The 21,562-nt window shown below is 44.3% G+C and overlaps 1 protein-coding gene across 1 annotated transcript in view; it reads right to left on the reverse strand.

Moving 5' to 3' along the window:
- Window positions 1–19,786, reverse strand: part of DHTKD1 (dehydrogenase E1 and transketolase domain containing 1) — a 58,269-nt gene extending 38,483 nt beyond the window's left edge. The window contains exons 1-3 of the mRNA XM_040413209.1: window positions 19,541–19,786; window positions 6,533–6,688; window positions 4,370–4,581 (exon numbers count right to left, since the gene is read on the reverse strand). Coding sequence (XP_040269143.1) covers window positions 4,370–4,581; window positions 6,533–6,688; window positions 19,541–19,691 — 519 coding nt within the window. The 5' untranslated portion in view covers window positions 19,692–19,786. The remainder of the gene's footprint in view (window positions 1–4,369; window positions 4,582–6,532; window positions 6,689–19,540) is intronic.
- Between the last annotated feature and the right edge of the window lie 1,776 nt (window positions 19,787–21,562).

Genomic DNA, 21,562 nt, shown 5'->3' on the forward strand with positions numbered 1-21,562 from the left:
GCATTTTTAGACATTTGGATACCAGACTTCTTCTCACGCTTTGGGGCCCCTAGAATGCCAGGGCAGTATAAATACCCCACATGTGACCCCATTTTGGAAAGAAGACACCCCAAGGTATTCAATGAGGGGCATGGAGAGTTCATAGAAATTTTTTTTTTTTGGCACAAGTTAGCGGAAATTGATATTTTTTATTTTTTTCTCACAAAGTCTCCCGTTCCGCTAACTTGGGACAAAAATTTCAATCTTTCATGGACTCAATATGCCCCTCACGGAATACCTGGGGGTGTCTTCTTTCCGAAATGGGGTCACATGTGGGGTATTTATACTGCCCTGGCATTCTAGGGGCCCTAAAGCGTGAGAAGAAGTCTGGAATATAAATGTCTAAAAAATTTTACGCATTTGGATTCCGTGAGGGGTATGGTGAGTTCATGTGAGATTTTATTTTTTGTCACAAGTTAGTGGAATATGTGACTTTGTAAGAAAAAAAAAAAAATTCCGCTAACTTGGGCCAAAAAAAAGACTGAATGCAGCCTTACAGGGGGGTGATCAATGACAGGGGGGTGATCAATGACAGGGGGGGTGATCAATGACAGGGGGGGTGATCAATGACAGGGGGGGTGATCAATGACAGGGGGGTGATCAATGACAGGGGGGGTGATCAATGACAGGGGGGTGATCAGGGAGTCTATATGGGGTGATCACCCAACTGTCATTGATCAACCCCCTGTAAGGCTGCATTCAGACGTCCGTATGATTTTTAAGGATCCGATCAGTCTATCAGTGGATCCGTAAAAATCATGCGGACATCTGAATGGAGCTTTACAGGGGGGTGATCAATGACAGAGGGGTAATCAATGACAGGGGGGTGATCAGGGAGTCTATATGGGGTGATCACCACAGTCATTGATCACTCCCCTGTAAGGCTGCATTCAGACGTCCGCATGATTTTTACGGATCCGATCAGTCTATCAGTGGATCCGTAAAAATCATGCGGACATCTGAATGGAGCTTTACAGGGGGGTGATCAATGACAGAGGGGTAATCAATGACAGGGGGGTGATCAGGGAGTCTATATGGGGTGATCACCACAGTCATTGATCACTCCCCTGTAAGGCTGCATTCAGACGTCCGTATGATTTTTACGGATCCGATCAGTCTATCAGTGGATCCGTAAAAATCATGCGGACATCTGAATGGAGCTTTACAGGGGGGTGATCAATGACAGGGGGGTAATCAATGACAGGGGGGTGATCAGGGAGTCTATATGGGGTGATCACCACAGTCATTGATCACTCCCCTGTAAGGCTCCATTCAGACGTCCGTATGATTTTTACGGATCCGATCAGTCTATCAGTGGATCCGTAAAAATCATGCGGACATCTGAATGGAGCTTTACAGGGGGGTGATCAATGACAGAGGGGTAATCAATGACAGGGGGGTGATCAGGGAGTCTATATGGGGTGATCACCACAGTCATTGATCACTCCCCTGTAAGGCTGCATTCAGACGTCCGTATGATTTTTACGGATCCGATCAGTCTATCAGTGGATCCGTAAAAATCATGCGGACATCTGAATGGAGCTTTACAGGGGGGTGATCAATGACAGAGGGGTAATCAATGACAGGGGGGTGATCAGGGAGTCTATATGGGGTGATCACCACAGTCATTGATCACTCCCCTGTAAGGCTGCATTCAGACGTCCGTATGATTTTTACGGATCCGATCAGTCTATCAGTGGATCCGTAAAAATCATGCGGACATCTGAATGGAGCTTTACAGGGGGGTGATCAATGACAGGGGGGTGATCAGGGAGTCTATATGGGGTGATCACCTCCGTCATTTATCACTCCCCTGTAAGGCTGCATTCAGACGTCCGTATGATTTTTACGGATCCGATCAGTCTATCAGTGGATCCGTAAAAATCATGCGGACATCTGAATGGAGCTTTACAGGGGGGTGATCAATGACAGGGGGGTAATCAATGACAGGGGGGTGATCAGGGAGTCTATATGGGGTGATCAGGGGTGATCAAGGGCTAATAAGGGGTTAATAAGTGACGGGGGGGGGGGTGTAGTGTAGTGGTGCTTGGTGCAACATATTACTGAGCTGCCTGTGTCCTCTGGTGGTCGATCCAAACAAAGGGGACCACCAGAGGACCAGGTAGCAGGTATATTAGACGCTGTTATCAAAACAGCGTCTAATATACCTGTTAGGGGTTAAAAAAATCACATCTCCAGCCTGCCAGCGAACGATCGCCGCTGGCAGGCTGGAGATCCACTCGCTTACCTTCCGATCCTGTGAACGCGCGCGCCTGTGTGCGCGCGTTCACAGGAAATCTCGCGTCTCGCGAGAGGACGCACCGGCGCGTCCACCCAGAACAACAGGACCGCCGCAAAGACGCAATCCTGCGTACGGCGGTCCTGAGGTGGTTAAAGGGAACCTGTCACCGGGATTTTGTGTATAGAGCTGAGGACATGGGTTGCTAGATGGCTGCTAGCACATCCGCAATACCCAGTCCCCATAGCTCTGTGTGCTTTTATTGTGTAAAAAAAACGATTTGATACATATGCAAATTAACATATAAGAGTCATATCTTACTTGTGTGACCAGAGAAGAGTCATATTTTCAAGCTCTGACTCCTCTCAGGTTAATTTGCATATGTATCAAATCGGTTTTTATACACAATAAAAGCACACAGAGCTATGGGGACTGGGTATTGCGGATGTGCTAGCGGCCATCTAGCAACCCATGTCCTCAGCTCTATACACAAAATCCCAGTGACAGGTTCCCGTTAAGACAGTCGTCCAAAAAAAAAAAATATGGCTTTCAGAATATGGAAACACTAAAAAATATTTTTTTTCAAAAATGCTTTATTATGTAAAACTGAAGCAAAAAAACATATTTGGTATTGTCGCATCCGTAACAATCTGCTCTATAAAAACAGCACATAATCTAACCTGTCAGATAACATTGTAAAAACAAAAAATAAAAACGGTGAAAAAGTGTAATATAGAGCATCCAAAAATCATATGTACCCTAAAATAGTATCAACAAAACTGCCACCCTATCCCGTAGTTTCCAAAATGGGGTCATTTGTTTGGAGTTTATACTCTAGGGGTGCATCAGGGGGTCTTCAAATGTAACATGGCAACTTAAAATTATCCCAGTGAAATCTGCCCTCCAAAAACCACATGGCGCTCCATTCCTTCTGCGTCCTGCCGTGTGCCCGTACAGCAGTTTATGGGGTGTTTCTGTAAACTACTGAATCCGGGTAATAAATATTGAGTTTTGTTTGGCTTTTAACCCTTGCTTTGTTAGCGGGAAAAATGGAAAATTTGCCAAAAAATTAAAATTCTAAAATCTACATTCTTGTGGAACACCTAGAGGGTTAACAAAGTTTGTAAAAATCAGTTTTGAATACCTTGAGGGGTTTAGTTTCTAAAATGGGGCTATTTATGGGTGGTTTCTATTATGTAAGCCTCACAAAGTGACTTCAGACCTGAACTGGTCCTTAAAAATTTTAAGATTTGCTTCTAAACTTATAAGCCTTCTAACGTCAAACAAAAGAAAATGTCATTTACAAAATGATCCAAACATGAAGTAGACATATGGGAAATGTAAAGTTATAACTATTTTAGGAGGTATCACTATCTGTTTTAAAAGCAGAGAAATTGAAATTTAGAAAATTGCTAATTTTTCTATAAATAAAAATGAAATATTTTGACTCAAATTTACCAGTGTCATGAAGTAAAATATGTGACGAAAAAACAATCTCAGAATGGCTTGGATAAGTTATCACCACATAAAGTGACATGTCAGATTTGCAAAAAATGGCCTGGTCCTTAAGGTGAAAAAGGCAGGGTCCTGAAGGGGTTAAAAGATCCATAGCTAAATGCATCAAAAGGCAACAAATTTTAGCACAATTTACAAAAAAAAGTCTAAGTGCATTTGCAATAATAAATCTGCCCCAATGTTTCTCCTAATGGTCTGGAGGGCTATACATACTCCAGGTTAGACATATTTCACTATGTGCTGTATTGGCACCAGCACGAGCCCATCCGCACTAGAGTGAGTGTCACTGCTGGATTAAAAGGGATGACTAATCTTAATAAGCTATTGAGGCATATGGACATCGCACAGGGGTCCTCTTTATAAGCCAGAGCAGAAAGTAACATGTCATTCTAGAAGTATCTCAGCAACCACTGCAGGGGAAATGTATGGCCGGCAGCAGCTTTCCTCAGAAATAAAGGAGGACTAAATGAGAAAACCCCTTTTAGCTTCAAACCTACTGCAGCACTGCCTAGAAAGGAAAGAATTGGGAAAAAGTATGCATTAAAGGGTTTCCGCTCAAAGTGTACATGGATTTACCTGGCATTCAAGCATCAGCTTTGCCAAATTTTTCTTCTCTTCTGTTGAAAAGGTTTCATGCTTTAACTCTTCAAATCTTCTGGAAAACCATTCTCGCTCTTCTAAGTTCTGTAACTGGCTTGTTTCTACAGAAACCTGTCCACAATATGTGTGATCCAGGTACGCCAGAACCTCTTCAAGCGTTGCTTCCTCTTTTCCTATATTTAATAAGCCTGTTTAAAAAGAGAGTAAGATCAAATTTTTATTCCGATGCATTTTTTTTCCAGGCGTCTTTTGATGCGGTTTTGACGTAGTTTTTCATCCTGTCCATTTCAGTGAGAACTATGGACACACGATCTGTATCAAAAATGGGCCTCACCACTTGTTTCTGTGGTGCGGTTTTTAAAACTGTATGTGGAAAAAAGTGAATTGTAAGAAAAAAGTGCTATATGAATTAACAAACGTATTCCCAATTTAATTCAATGGAGACGAATTGTAAGCATTTTTGGTGCGGTTTTTGGATGCATAATCAGAGCCACGTAGAAAACAACTCAGTGTGAACCTACTCTTACAGGGAGACAGATGCAGCAGAAAGGACATGCCCCCTGACCTGTTATAGGGAGAGAACGGCAGCTGAAAGGACATGCCACCTGACCTGTTATAGGGAGAGAACAGCAGCTGAAAGGACATGCCACCTGAGCTACGTTAGGGAGAGAACTGTAGCAGATAGGACACACCCTCTAAATTGCCACCCTGATGAGAGCAGAGCAACCGGAGCAATAAATGAGGATCTCTGGGATCTCTTGATATGTTTGATGTACAGGGCTGGTTCTAGCTTTGTCATGGACTATATGATGTCTGATTTTCACTGTTTACATTAATCATAGCATAACCCCTTTAGTATTAGATCATTATTGGCAGACCATAGAACTCAATGAAGGTAGCATACAGTTGATGACTGGTTCCCTTTAAGGTATTTAAATGCTTGAAATGGCCCAAGAAAAGTCATTCAGTGTTCCCTGAGTAGCTGTGATTTCTCGTCATTGATTTATTGATCACTTTATTCTATAATCACACTATACAGGTGAAACTCGAAAAATTCGAATATTGTGCAAAAGTTCATTTATTTCAGCAATGCAAAGGAGTTGCATTAATTAGAATACTGTGAAAAGGTTCAATATTCTAGGCTCAAAGTGTCACACTCTAGTCAGCTAATTAATCCATACCCCCCGAGCAAAGGGTACCCGAGATTGTGACTTTGGGGTTTCATAAGCTGTAAGCCATAATCATCCAAATTATACCAAATACAGGCTTGAAATATCTCACTTTGCATGTAATGAGTCTATCTCATATATTAGTTTCACCTTTTAAGTTGCATTACTAAAATAAATGAACTTTGCACAATATTCAAATTTTTCGAGTTTCACCTGTATGTCTGTAGAGACATTTCATGCCAGATAAACTTTCAGCTACTAACACGTACTACAGTAAGTTATTATTGTTCCATTTTACAGAAATGAACCAAGAATTTACTATCCAGTGCAATGCAAATGTATTTCTCTCAGATTTTTTTAGTATGACTATAAAATGTAAAAATTATACTAATTAAGGCTACTTTCAGACTTGCGCTGTTGTTTTCCGGTATTAAGATCCAGCAGAGGCTCTCCATACTGGAAAAAAACGTTTGTTTAGTACTCATGCATTCTGAACGGAAAGAGATCCGTTCAGGATGCATCAGGATGTCTTAATTTCCGTCAGCATTCTGTTTTGTGACCGGACACAAAACCGCTGCATGCTGCGGTTTTGTGTCTGGTCATAAAAACGGATGCGGCACTGAAAACAATGTAAATCAATGGTGACAGATACCGTTTATTTTTAGGAGCCTAAAAAAACGGATCCGTCACCCACTGATTTTTTATGTATTTAGTGACGGATAAGTTTTTTTCCGTTTTGATTTCACACAATCGCATCCTAACGGAACAAATGCATGGATCGGTTTTATCCTCTGCCGGATCTCAATACCGGAATTAACAACCCAGGTGTGGAAGTAGCCTTAATACATGATTTATAAAGAAAATATAATTTGTGATACTTGAGGGATACTCTACAGAAAAGCAATCTCTACACACGTGTAAATTCTAATACCAGGTTACAATTCAAGTTATCAAATGGGTTCTGCTTTACCTGATGTACGAAAAGGTCCATGGAGAATTTCGCTTAGTACCTGTATTTCTGGCACCATATCCATCACTGCTTGTCCAGTAAACAATGGGTTAATTTTTGCAGCTTTGTGACCATGCTCACGGTAAGCTGTAAGAAGTCTTGCAAGGCCATGATCCACTGCAAAGGCATACACAAAGAAAATCAGCAAACCTTACCTACAAGATGACATTTCACTTTAAAGCACTGCCACCAAAATCTTTACTCTCTGGCCCGTGAGAAAGGTACATGATGTAAACTGTAGTGAAGGTCATCTTCTTACTGGTGACTGTATGTGCAAGTTATCCAATCCCTTCTGATCCTCAGCTGTGTCATGTGACTGACACTCTGATTCTCCAAATATGACACAACGAGGGACATTCATTTAAGTGCTTATGCCGTTGCGGCGTGAAAAAAAAAAACCAAATTATGGCGCACTCCATAATTGCACAAAAGGTTGAGACTTTTTAAACAGTGGCAACAAAATCACTATCATTTAGGGTCCATTCACACGTCCATAGTGTATTGCGGATCCACAATACACCCGGCCGGCACCCTCCATAGAAATGCCTACTCTTGTCCAAAGAATAGGACATGCTCTATTTTCTTTTTAAAGGGAGTCTGTCATCAGCATTTCACGTTTGTAACCCTTCCCACAGCTTTCAAGCATGCTTACAGTTAATAAAAACTTTACCATCAATCCTGGACTTATAAAACCGTCAAAAAACATCTTTGTAGCATATGCAAATGAGGGCTCGCAAGTGCCCAGGGGCGGCGTTACCCTCGTAGGTGCCCTGCTAGCTCAGCCTTTTCCTCGCTTCCCCATGCCCATCCTTTCCCTCTGACCGCCTATCTACTAACTTGTTGTTTCGCCGAGATCCCGCGCCTGCGTCCGCACCCGTTCCGGATAGTTGCGGAACGGATGCGTACCTATTCTACGGACGTGTGAATGGACCCTTACTCTAGAAACTGATACACTGTAGAGTTTCTGTTGGGGAATTCCACACGGAAAATCTACAGTATGTATACAGTACAGACCAAAAGTTTGGACACACCTTCTCATTCAAATGAGTTTTCTTTATTTTCATGACTATGAAAATTGTAGATTCACACTGAAGGCATCAAAACTATGAATTAACACATGTGGAATTATATACATAACAAACAAGTGTGAAACAACTGAAAATATGTCATATTCTAGGTTCTTCCAAGTAGCCACCTTTTGCTTTGATTACTGCTTTGCACACTCTTGGCATTCTCTTGATGAGCTTCAAGAGGTAGACCCCTGAAATGGTTTTCACTTCACAGGTGTGCCCTGTCAGGTTTAAGAAGTGTGATTTCTTGCCTTATAAATGGGGTTGGGACCATCAGTTGCGTTGTGGATACACAGCTGAATTTGTATTATGGCAAGAAAAAAAGCAGCTAAGTAAAGAAAAACGAGTGGCCATCATTACTTCAAGAAATGAAGGTCAGTCAGTCAGCCGAAAAATTGGGAAAACTTTGAAAGTAAGGGCTATTTGACCATGAAGGAGAGTGATGGGGTGCTGCGCCAGATGACCCCCTTTTCCTCCACAGTCATCGGACCTGAACCCAATCGAGATGGTTTGGGGTGAGCTGGACCGCAGAGTGAAGGCAAAAGGGCCAACAAGTGCCAAGCATCTCTGGGAACTCCTTCAAGACTGTTGGAAGACCATTTCAGGGGACTACCTCTTGAAGCTCATCAAGAGAATGCCAAGAGTGTGCAAAGCAGTAATCAAAGCAAAAGGTGGCTACTTTGAAGAACCTAGAATATGACATATTTTCAGTTGTTTCACACTTGTTTGTTATGTATATAATTCCACATGTGTTGATTCATAGTTTTGATGCCTTCATAGTCATGAAAATAAAGAAAACTCTTTGAATGAGAAGGTGTGTCCAAACTTTTGGTCTGTATTGTATATGCAGCAAAGTGTTTGAGATTTCACAAAATTATGAAATCTTATCCAAAAAAATTCCACATGGAAACTGATCTTACTGTAAATACGCAGCATGTCCATTTATGCCATGAATTCTGCACAATGATTTTAGCTTTTCAAATTAAGGAAAGATTATGTCCCCCTGACTGAACAAACGAAGATTGCAATTTTTCGCTCATAAATTAGGCCTCATACAGCCATGTTAATGAAAAAATAAAAAAAGGTGGACCGCAGGAGTGTGCAGAGGATGGCGCATCTTATAATGTGCACGCACATCCATGACTGCTGGATTAAAGGGTGGTTGTAACCATGGAAACGAGCAGGGTATTATGCGATGGAAAAATGAATCCAGCCAACAAAGGAGGCAATATGGACAATCACAATACATTAGTGGTTTGTATTAACTTTCTCTACATGATAAATGCCATTTACTGAAGTGACACAACCCCTTTAACCACTTTTGCTGCTGCAGTGAGCAGGTTCCATACACAGAGGGTGGCAGCTTTATAATACTGCCCCCCCCTTTCCCAATTTTACATAAAAATATATAAACAAAAAAATAAATAAACATATCAGGTATTGTAGTGTCCGAAAATGTGTGAACTATTAAAATATATTTTTTTAAATCTCCTGCACGAACACAACGGGAAAAAAATGTAAAACACAAGATTCAAAATTTTTTCAGCATTTTTTAGGCACCCCCAAAAAGTTGAACAACAAGTGATCAACAAGTTGTACATAACACAAAAATGGTACCAATAAAAACTACAGTTCGTCCCGCGAAAAAAATATAAAAATATCGTACAGCTCTGTGGACAGAAAAGTTATAGTTGTCAGAAAACGACAATGCAAAGAAAATTTTTATTTTTTTCCAAGTTTTTTTTTAAAATGTAGTAAAAAAAAACAAAAAAAAAAAAACCCTATACCAATTTGGTAAAATCAAAACCCGAAAAAAACTTTGGCGGAATTGTGTTTTTTTTTTTCCAATTTAACCCTTGCAAAGAATTATTTTCCCCCATTTTCCAATAACAAACATGGTAAATTAAATGGTGATATAAAAATATACAACTCATCCCTCAAGTAAAATAAGCACTCACTATTGCTAAATAAACAGCAATTTTTTATTTTATTTTTTTATTTTAAAAAAGTTATGGTTACTGGAACATGGGGAGGAAAAACAAAAATGCAAAAGACGAAAATGGGCCTGGTTAAGGCCTCATGCACACGGCTGTTGTTTGGGTCCGCATCCGAGCCGCCGTTTTCGGCCCCGTTAAAAAAAATATAACCTGTCCTATTCTTGTCCGCGCTTTGCGGACAAGAATAGGCATTTACATTGCCATCGCCCGTTCCGTAAATTGCGGAAGGCGACACGGGCGGCTTCCGTTTTTTGCGGATCCGCGGTTTGCGGACCGCAAAAAAAAGGCACGGCCGTGTGCATGAGGCCTCAGTCAAATTACTTTTGTCAGTGAGGTTTCCACTTTTTGCCAACCACACCGATGACAGTACAGTGCAGTAAACAAAACTAAGTTGTCAGCATCACGTCTACTATACCTTCACAGTTTAGCAGTAACTTTTCCACTATGACCATTTTTACAGTGGGGCTAAAGTACAAATGACAGAAATGCGGCATCAGCGAGGGTTTTTTTTAAGCATACCTGCGGAGCTTACTAGAAACACTACTGTTTAACTATGTCAAGTCCAAATTCCAGCAAGGACTGCTGATTAAATATCATGAACCCATGAAGACTACAACGTGAACGGTCACAGAGAAATTGATCTCTGGATGTAATATGAGACAAAATCCACTCAACGGTAAAAACACCAGATGGTCACAGATATCACACATTTCAAGGACAAGTGTCAAAAAACCTTTAGGCCTCTTTCACACGGGCGAGTATTCCGCGCGGATGCGATGCGCGAGTTGAACGCATTGCACCCGCACTGAATCATGACTCATTCATTTCTATGGGGCTGTGCACATGAGCGGTGATTTTCACGCATCACTTGTGCGTTGCGTGAAAATCGCAGCATGCTCCTCTTTGTGCATTTTTCACGTAACGCAGGCCCCATAGAAATGAATAAGGTTGCGTGAAAATCGCAAGCATCCGCAAGCAAGTGCGGATGCGGTGCGATTTTCACGCAGGTTGCAAGGAGACGATCGGGATGGAGACCTGATCATTATTATTTTCCCTTATAACATGGTAATAAAGGAAAATAATAGCATTCTGAATACAGAATGCAGAGTAAAATAGGGCTGGAGGGGTTAAAAAAATAAATAAAAAAAATTTAAACTCACCTTAGTCCACTTGATCGTGCAGCCCGGCTTCTCTTCTGTCTCCTTCTTTGCTGATTGCAGGAAAAGGACCTGTGGTGACGTCACTCCGGTCATCACATGATCTTTTACCATGGTGATGGATCATGTGATGGACCTTGTGATGACCGGAGTGATGTCACCACAGGTCCTTTTCCTGCAATCAGCAAAGAAGGAGACAGAAGAGAAGCCGGGCTGCACGATCAAATGACTAAGGCGAGTTAAAAATTTTTTTTTTTTAAATATATATATATTTTTTTTTAACCCCTCCAGCGCTATTCTACTATGCATTCTGTATTCAGAATGCTATTGATTTCCCTTATAACCATGTTATAAGGGAAAATAATAGCAATCTACAGAACACTGATCCCAAGCCCGAACTTCTGTGAAGAAGTTCGGGTTTGGGTACCAAACATGCGCGATTTTTCTCACGCGAGGGCAAAACGCATTACAATGTTTTGCACTCGCGCGGAAAAATGTTCCCGCAACACACCCGCACCTTTTCCCGCAACGCCCGTGTGAAAGAGGCCTTAGGCTCTGTTCACACTACTCATAACTCATGTGGAGAAAATCTGGTGTGGAATCCGTGCAGAAATTTGAGGCTGACTATTCAACATTGTTAGGGTGCCTTCACACGCTGCAAAAAAAATTCAAATCAAAAAATCTGTTTCAAGCCTCCTGCACATGATCATATCAGTTTATGCAGTCCACAAATCTCAGATCAGCAAAACAAGTGGCCGACTGCATGCCGCCACTTTTTTTTTTTTTACTCCTGTAGAAATGTCCTGTCCGTGTCCGCAAAACAGACAAGAACAGGACATGTTCTATTTTTTGCAGGGCAGCAGAACGGACTACCGAATGCCGTCAGCCAATCCGCAAAAAACGCAGACCAAAACTACACCCGTGTGCATAAACCCTCATTCATTTGACATGAAGCACAAGGATTTCTGCACGTTCCATTCAAATGGATGGAACTGATCTTCACTGCAACATCTGCGACATGTGAAGGCACTCTCACAAAGCCTTTTAACCAATTGGGAGTTCATTGTACAATGTCAACTTGTTTGTCCTTCTCGTAAACAGGAAAAGATGGCGTGGGTCATTTGTCAAAGACCGGCACTTTATACCAGTCTCTGATTTCCCCTGTGCTGCTGGAGGATGCACTTAAAGAGGTCCTTTCATGGGTCTGAACATTATCATATAACTAACGGGTTGTGTAGGGCATAGTGAAGTCATGTTATAGTGCTTACTAGTTTCTCTATGGGCCTTCTCTGTTGGTCCGCTATGCCCCCCCCCCCACCCCCGTTCTGGTTTCCCGCCTGGTATGTAAATTCATACCATTGGTACAGGGAGGAGGAGACAGCCCTGTTTCTCAATGGGCGTCTCTTTCTCCCTGGCTGTGACGCCCTCCACAGAGACTGGGCAGCTCACAGCCAGAGAGAAGGAGACGCCCCATGAGAAATCCTCCTTGTACCGATGGTATGAATTTACATACCAGGAGGGAAACCAGTATGGGGGGCACAGGAGGCGAACGGAGCAGCGCACAGAGAAACTAGTAAGCGCTATAACATGACTTCACTATGCCCTACACAACCCGTTAGTTATATGATAATGTCCGAACCTGTGAAAGATCCTCTTTAAATTAGGCACATCCTCTGACAGTTTATGCGCCTTGATTGAAACTGGCGTAAAGGATAGTGAATTTGCCAGGGCTGATGGCCTGCTTCCATCACGCCCCCAACCCCACCACTCCTCAGCGGCCAGGGTGGAGTAAAAATGTAGGCACATGTGCGTTAAAAAATTCTGGGTGCTTGTGGCTTCTTTAAAGAGGTCCTTTCACCTGTATAAACTATGTGAACTGAGTATGCTGCCATATAGAGCGGCGCCCGGGGATCTCACTGCACTTACTATTATCCCCGGGCGCCGCTCCGTTCTCCCGTTATAGGCTCCGGTACCTTTGCTTTATAAGTTATAGTAGGCGGTGTCTTCCCTTGTCCTGTGGGCGTCTCCTTCTCCTAGGCTGCAGCGCTGGCCAATCACAGCGCACAGCTCAGAGCCTGGGAGAAAAAAACCTCTCAGGCTGTGAGCTGTGCGCTGTGATTGGCCAGCGCTGCAGCCTAGGAGAAGGAGACGCCCACAGGACAAGGGAAGACACCGCCTACTATAACTTAAAAAGCAAAGGTACCGGAGCCTATAACGGGAGAACGGAGCGGCGCCCGGGGATAATAGTAAGTGCAGTGAGATCCCCGGGCGCCGCTCTATATGGCAGCATACTTAGTTCACATAGTTTATACAGGTGAAAGGTCCTCTTTAAGCCTGTTTCTGGTGTAGGGGGTCATAATTCGAGATAAGCAAAGTTATGAAAAATTCGATTTGGTGGGTGTGACAATTCTTTATATAATTAACTTTGGATGGACTGGACACGTCTTCATGTGCTGCACGGGGTGTCTGACGTGGATAGACTTCACACTACTCACTCTACTGAGGGACAATGTAGATCTTCTGTGTGCAATCTGTAATGGTAATCTAAAACTAAAATTATATATATATATATATATATATATATATATATATATATATATATATATATATATATATATACACACACAATAAATGTTCACCCATCTGCTCTACAATGAAGGGTCCCTTGGGAATGTGGAGTTCTATCAGATGGTGGAATGCCAGATTTTTCTTCATCCAATCTAAAACTAAATGACAGCTCAAATATTGTGAATAGGGTTTCACAAAACTCCCCAAAAACCTGATTTCAGGGTGTGTTGCAGATTTGCTCGGGGGCAGGGTATGTTTTCCAGGATGTTAGGCAGAGTTCACCCATGGCTATTCTTGGGCATTCTCTAAGGTGGAAATTATGCTCTGCCTGGTACACAAGTTCCCACGTACCGGACACACTGCTGATTTACATGCATTCACAGCATTGTGCGGTACTGGGAAAACGGATGAGGATGATCTCATCCACACAATGAAAAAAAATCTGCAACGTAAACTGATTGCAGATTTTAAATCCACAGTATATCGTTTTATGCTGCAGATATCCACCCTTTGTAACGCACAGGCTGATATCCATAGTACATCCACAGGAAAAAATTGAAACACAGCAATATCTGGAAAATGTGCTTATGTGTGGCTGTACCCACACTTTCACAGGATCAGTATTTGATCAGTATCTTGCACCAGGATTTAAAGGGCATCTGTCAGCAGGTTTGTACCTATGAAACTGGCTGACCGGTTACATGTGCGCTTGGCAGCTGAAGGCATCTGTGTTGGTCCCATGTACATAGGTGCCCGCACTTCTGAGAAAAATGAAGTTTAATATATGCAAATGAGCCTCTAGGAGCAACAGGGGCGTTACCATTACTCCTAGAGGCTCTGGTCTCTGTGCAACTTACGCACTTTGACAGGACCAGGCAGAGTAAACGTGATCACTAGGCTTGAGTGAATAGAGCTTCGGATCACAGATCCGAAGTCGATTAGTTCAAACACTTCATTTTTAATGCTGTTTCCGTACAGCATTAAAATGTATGTGCTCTGTGGAGCCAAACTTCGTATCGGCTGAAGTCGCACGAGACTTCGATATTCCTATTTGCGTATTTAAAAACATTTTAAAATAGGAATCCGAAGGCTGCTTTGGTGCCGAGGTACCAGCCAGTACCAAAGCCCAGTTCGGATTCCTGTTTTAAAATGTTTTTAAAGACGCAGATTGGAATACCGGAGTAATGCATCGAAGTCTTGCACAACTTCGGGCACTATGAACTTTGGCTCCATGGAGCCAATACATTTTAATGCTGTATAGAAACAGCATTAAATACTAAGGGGATCAGTTACTATCAGAAATAAGCCTATATTAGTCAAAGGTTATTTGCACTGCAATCTGCGACTTTTTCCTGCACACATGGACGTGGAAGGACTGCAGGTCGTCTCATTCATCATTTTCTATGTCTGTTTTAGGTGTAGAAAATGGCCTAAATATAAGACAGCAAGGAAGCGGCTAACATTTAGACTGGAGGTGGGTACACCAAAGTTATGTGAGGATAGCGCCTCTTAATAACTTTGGCAGATCCACCAACAGCTATAGGGGTTACCGGTCTTAACAAATGACCCCCAAAGTGTTTGAATGAATTGCCTTTGGATCTATGATCCGAAACTCGATTTCCTCAAGCCTAGCGATCACGCCCTGTCCATAAAGTGCAGAGGGCATGGCAGTTGCAGACAGACTAGAGCCTCTTCGTGTAATGGTAACGCCCCTGTTGCTACTAGAGGCTCATTTGCATATATTAACACTTCATTTTTCCCAGCAATGCAGACAGATATGAACATGGGACCGACACAGATGCCTTCAGCTGCCAAGCGCACATACAACAGGTCAGCCAGTTTCATAGGTACAAATCTGCGGACAGATGCCCTGTAAGAGCCAAAGCCAAGAGTGGAACCTACAGAGATGAGGAATAAGGGAAATATTTGTGCCTCCTCTATGTTTTGGGCCTGGAACTGGCTGACCATATGTAAGTGGCATAAGAGTGTGCTCCCATCATGGAAATTCCGCAGTGGATTCAGCCTGGTATTGTGGCGGTACCAATACAGAATGGCAGCTGGTTTTCCGTTGCTTTCAACCTCTGCTTGTACTGTTCGATTTTCCCGCTAACCCACGGTGGATCATTTATTAAGGGAGTTTAGTAAAAAAAACGCTCATGGCTGTTTTCACGCCATGTACAGCAGTTGGGTGGAAAGGGAGCATGTTTGGCACCGTGCTGGGGTGGTCCCGGCCAATTTACTAACATTTACACCTGGAAATAAGTGTTGGCAAACAAGTATGGCAGGTGCAAGGACTGCCATAGATACACCGAATTTATGAGAAGGCGCACAGGGGAAACTACGTAAAAAGGTGGTCTTAGTAAATGTGTCCCATTCCCTTGAAAGAGTGGGAAAATTGTACCAAAAAAGAAAATGCTGTGAGTTTCTCTGCATGGACCTATTGTCTGTGTGTAACAATCACCCGTGTAAAAATACCAATTGAATTTAATGGGTCAGTGTTTAGTCTGGGTGCTGTCCGCTCTAAACTCAGGCAGCATGTCTGAACGGGGGCGAAGTAAAAAATAGCGCTGTTCATACAGCACATGGTACAGAATCCCACCGTCACACCGTGTGCCACCCTCCAGCTGCTAACATGCCACTGCCTTGTGCATGAGGCTTTGAACTGTAAGTTTGGCATACTGTAATATCGTGGCATGTGGCAAAGTCCCAATTTACGTGCACCTGGTTGGAGAGGCTGGTATATCTTAGAAAATCTCCACCTGATGCTAAAATATTGTGCCTATCTACCATCTGCCAGCCCTGAAAAAAACTGCAATAAGGCTGGTTTCACGTGTGGGTTTTTAGTGTCATTTGTCTGCAATTTGAAGTTTGTTTGTCTTTTGCAATGAAAACACAAACTCCAGATGTTAGCTGAAGATCTATGGGAAATATGAATCACAGGACACACATGCGTTAATTTGCTCCTGGCGTTCCTGTTGTTTAGGTGATGTTTTTTTGTGTTTTTTTGCCCCTTTCCTTTCAAAAACCCAGCTCTGCATTTTTTTCAGGCGTTTTGCTAACGTATAAAGAAAACACTAGTGGTAATACACACTGGAGCAGAGTTACTAATGTCTGCAACTAACCACTTGTAACCACTTGGGGGTGTGTACCTGCACAGTCTGACACCAGGGGCGCTGATTGGATAGTCAGTCTGTGCAGGTACACACCCCCAACTGGTTACCTCCCCTCTGTGCCCTTACTGAAAGCTAATAGCAGTTTATTCATAACTTCTAGCAGGAATCATAAAGGAATGGCACAACATAGACCAGGGGTGGCCAACCTTACAGACACAAAAGAGCCAAAAAAAATGTATGACTACCAGGAGCCACAAGCTATACATTTACACACATGAGTCACTGTATTTTTCGCCCTTCAAGATGCACCTAGGTCTTAAAGAAAAATAAGAAAAAAAAATGTTTGCATCTGATCTGAGGTCTTCTAAAAATATATTTTTCATTAGCAGAGAGAAAAAGAAAAAAATTTATTTTTCATCGGACCTCAGATCAGATCCCCAAACCTCATCAGAACTCCAAATCAGATCCCCAAAATAAGACCCCCAATGCTCGGATCAGACAACACAAATTAGACTCCCAGTGCCAGACCCTCAGTGCTCAGATCTCCCCCCTTCTCAGATCTGACCCCCCCAATGCTCAGATCTGACCCCCCCCAATGCTCAGATCAGGACCCACCCCCATGCTCAGATCAGAACTCCCCCCCCCCTATGCTCAGATCAGGACTCCCCCCCCCCCTATGCTCAGATCAGGACTCCCCCCCCCCCCCCTATGCTCAGATCAGGACTCCCCCCCCCCCTATGCTCAGATCAGGACTCCCCCCCCCCCCCTATGCTCAGATCAGGACTCCCCCCCCCCCCTATGCTCAGATCAGGACTCCCCCCCCCCTATGCTCAGATCAGGACTCCCCCCCCCCCCTATGCTCAGATCAGGACTCCCCCCCCCCCCCTATGCTCAGATCAGGACTCCCCCCCCCCCTACTCAGATCAGGACTCCCCCCCCCCACTCAGATCAGGACTCCCCCCCCCCCCCACTCAGATCAGGACTCCCCCCCCCCCCCATGCTCAGATCAGGACCCCCCCCCCATGCTCAGATCAGGACCCCCCCCCCCCCATGCTCAGGTCAGGACACCCCCCATGCTCAGATCAGGACACCCCCCATGCTCAGGTCAGGACACCCCCCATGCTCAGATCAGGACACCCCCCATGCTCAGATCAGGACCCCCCCCCCCATGCTCAGATCAGAACCTCCCATGCTTAGATCTATAATTTAAAGAAATCTCTTCCCTCTCCTGATCAGGCACTGGGCTCCTGCTCGGGCACCTGCTACTCTGCAGGTCTGACACGCTCTCCACTGTGACCTGATGAGCACAACATCAGGTCATAGTGCGTGTCTCCAGGTACTACGTTCTCACACTGTGTGCATTAGTACGTAGTGGAGTGTGAGCTGGAGCTGCAAAGTAGCAACAGTGTCCGATCAGAAAAAGAGCATGGGGTGGAGTGTGAGCCGGCCTGACTGCTTCCCGGCTCCACAGCTAGAGCCACACTTGAAGAAGCAAAGAGCCGCATGTGGCTCAAGAGCCACAGGTTGGCCACCCCTGACTTAGAGCTATAAGAATAGATGCTCCAGAATTACTATATGGGGAATGTATGGAGCTATTAAAACAGGCATGTGTCAGGAGTGGTGACAGGTCCTCTAACACTCAAAGCTGCTCCGAAATACATTGTGAGTCCTCTCCATTCTGTGCTCATGGACGGCAGTCCTAACAATGTATTTAAGCGCAGCTATGACTGCTAAGGGCTCGTTCACACAAATGTTTTTTGCGTTCCGTATATGGGCCGTATTTGGCGTTCCTTATACGGTCCGTATACGGAACTATTAATTTCAATGGTTCCGCAAAAGATGTGAACAGCACTCTGTGTGCTGTCCGCATCCGTTGCTCCGTTCCGTGGCCCCGCAAAAATTATGAGGCATGTCCAATTCTTGTCCGTTTTGCTGACAAGAATAGACATTTCTATAATGGGCCTCCTGTTCTGTTACGCAAATTGCGGAAGGCACACGGGCGGCATCCGTTTTTTTGCATATCCGCAATTTGCGGACTGCAAAAAACGGCACGGTCGTGTGAGCGAGCCCTAACCGTGAGGAACGCCAGTAGGAAAATAGTGATCTGGACTCCTTATCAACAGTACTACCCATGTATTACTGTAGATAATAGTCCAAAATCAGGGTGACAGATTCCCTTGAAATTCAGTTCCATTCATCTGAATGGGGTTGTTTTGGTGGCAGTGCATGGATTTCTGCATGAATGAAAGTGATTTTCTGGCACAGACTGGAAGCTTAAAGGGGTTATCCAATCCTATAAAAAGCCCCCAATATGCCAGCCCCCCCCCCCCCCCCCTCTGAATATACTTACCTGGCTCCCTGCGCCGCTGCTGCTTCTCCCCGTGCGAGGATGAAAACATCCGGTGTCTGGGGCGAGCAGCCAATGGCAGGTGGGGACGAGCCTCTCTAACGTCACCCCCGATGCTAGGGAGGCCCGTCCCCGTCTGCCATTGGCTGTTCCCCCCTGACACCGGATGTTTTCTTCCTCGCACGGACAGAATCAGCAGCGGCGGTGCGGGGACCAGGAGCGACGCAGGGAGCCAGGTAAGTATATCTAAGAATTCCGTTATAGATTCCGCTACCACGGACCGTAGCGGAATCCAAAATGGAATTCTTAGATAACCCGAACCTTGTACACCGAACTTCAAACACAAGTTTGCTCATCCCTAGCTCCTAGCATTAATCGTTGGCTATCCAGCTAGCACCATGAGGAGGGTTTGCACGCGCCCTCCTGCGCATCGGCCCACTGGGAAACTTCTCTGTGGAGTCTATGGCCAGTCAACCCCTGGTGGTAATGGTTTAGGCTAGAGCTACATGACATTTGACATATTTTATAATGCTAGTGTATGGTATCACAAAAAAAAAAAACATCCAAGATGTATTTTTATCGACTATCACGTTGCAGAATGTCGCATACCATAGAGTAGCATTATACAATGTGTGGCTGTATAGCTCTAGCCTTAAGACAAGAAGCTCAGACCACTTGCCCCCCTCTTCCAGTCACACAGTACCAGGCCCCACACACCTGCACCGCTAGCCGCTGCCTCCTTCACACGACTGCCTGCAGCCTCGCTCTTCTTCGGTCTGTAGCCATAGACCCCGCGCTCAGTGTGGTAGAACCTGCGCAGTGCTGGCCGCCATAGTCCGGCACCCCGAGCAGATAGACACGCCGACATAATGTAGTTTGTGACTAGAGCACCAGCAGCCGGCACTGCAGCAACGAAAGCGTTAATAGAATTACAGGCTTCTGCGCACTCTCAGTATAGAAAAACGTGGTAAGCTGTGACAGGCGACTCCCCCTACAAATGATTGGTTGGCCCTGGGGGCGCGACACTCAGAGCTATGGGCTCATCCATTTGATCCGTGTATGGGGAGGAGCTACGTTGTATTTTTGTTGTCCTCCAGAATATAGTGTTCGGTAGTCACAAATGGTAGACTGGCTGTGCCTAGCACCGTGCACTGCAGTAATATTAGCCTGTTGCGCTAATCCTATGTATGTACAATGTAGCTGGGGTTTTCTTGAGATTCTAGAATTTTTCTCGATCTTTGTCAGATGGTAAAAATTGGTGACTTGTATTCACTACTTGTAAGGGTACTTTCACACTAGCGTTATTCTTTTCTGGTATTGAAATCCGGTAAAGGGTCTCAATACCGGAAAAAAAAACGCTTCCGTTTTGTCCCAATGCATTCTGAATGGAAAGCAATTCGTTCTGTATGCATGAGGATGTCTTCCGTTCAGTCCCTTGTACGGTATTTTTTCCGGCGAAAATTCCGGAACACTACCGCACTTGCCGGATCCATTCCATTGAAATGTATTAATGTCGGATCCGGTACTAAGTGTTCCGGAAATTGCCGCATCGCCAGACCCGGTTTTCCGGTCTGCGCATGCGCAGTTCTTTCTAGCTTTGGAAAAATTGAATACTGCATCCATTATTCCGGATGATACCGGAAAGACGGATCCGGTATTTCAATGAATAGGTCTAACGTATCAGGAAAAAAATTATATCCGTTTGCATACGGATTTCCGGATCCAGCAGGCAGTTCCGGCATCGGCCATGTGACTTGAATGGGTCCGCAATCCACAAGATACGGTCAAAGATAGGACATGTTGTATCTTTTGCATTGTGGAGGCACAGATCGGAAGCCCACAAAAACACCACGGAGCACTTCTGTGAGCTTTCGGGTCCGTGCCTCCGCACCACAAAAGATAAGACATGTCCTATCTTTTGCCATATCTTGAGGATCGCAGACCAAATCAAGTCAATGGCCCCCATCCGCACCACGGAGTGCACACGGCTGACCGATGCCCGTGCATTGCAGACCGATATTTTCGGTCCGCTGCACGGGCACGGAGCCCTCATGCTCGTCTGCATGAGCCCTTAGGCTGCATTCACATCTCCATTATGGAAATCTTCGTCACAACCCGGAATTTATGCCAGAAATCGTCCGGATCACCGCCGAACCTCATTGCAGTCAATGGGGATCTGGCGGTGAAGTAGAGGATCCGGCAGGCTGCTTTGTGCCAGAACAGCCCCCGGATCTCCAAAAAGAGATGTGAAGAAAACCTAAGGGCCCATGCACACAACCATTGCCTGTTTCCGGTCCGCAAATTGCGGATCTGCAAAATATGGATACCGGCAGTGTGCATCCTGCATTTTGCAGAACGGAACTGCCAGCCCTTAAAGGCATTCTGTCACCAGGATTAACGATATAGCGATATTTATATGTGCCCATTAGTCTCTATGCAGTGTTTAAAATGATCCCACTGTTAATGCTCTGTGTGTGTGTTAGATTCTTATAAAAACCGATCTTATTGATATGTAAATTACCTCTGTCAGGAGCCCAAGGGGTTGTCCCACGATATGTTGGAGCCCAGCCCAGAGATCAGTTTTTATAAGAATCTAACACACACAGAGCATAAAGGGAATCTGTCACCAGAATCATCACCATTAAACTAAAACTATTGTCTTGTAGCACTTACTACCTCCTTTCCAGATGTGATTTTTTTTCCTTGCTGCTAAGTTTCTATCTTGAAAAAAATCCACTT

The sequence above is a fragment of the Bufo bufo genome, chromosome 1 (assembly GCF_905171765.1).
Source record: "Bufo bufo chromosome 1, aBufBuf1.1, whole genome shotgun sequence".
In the NCBI taxonomy this organism is placed as follows: Eukaryota; Metazoa; Chordata; class Amphibia; order Anura; family Bufonidae; genus Bufo; species Bufo bufo.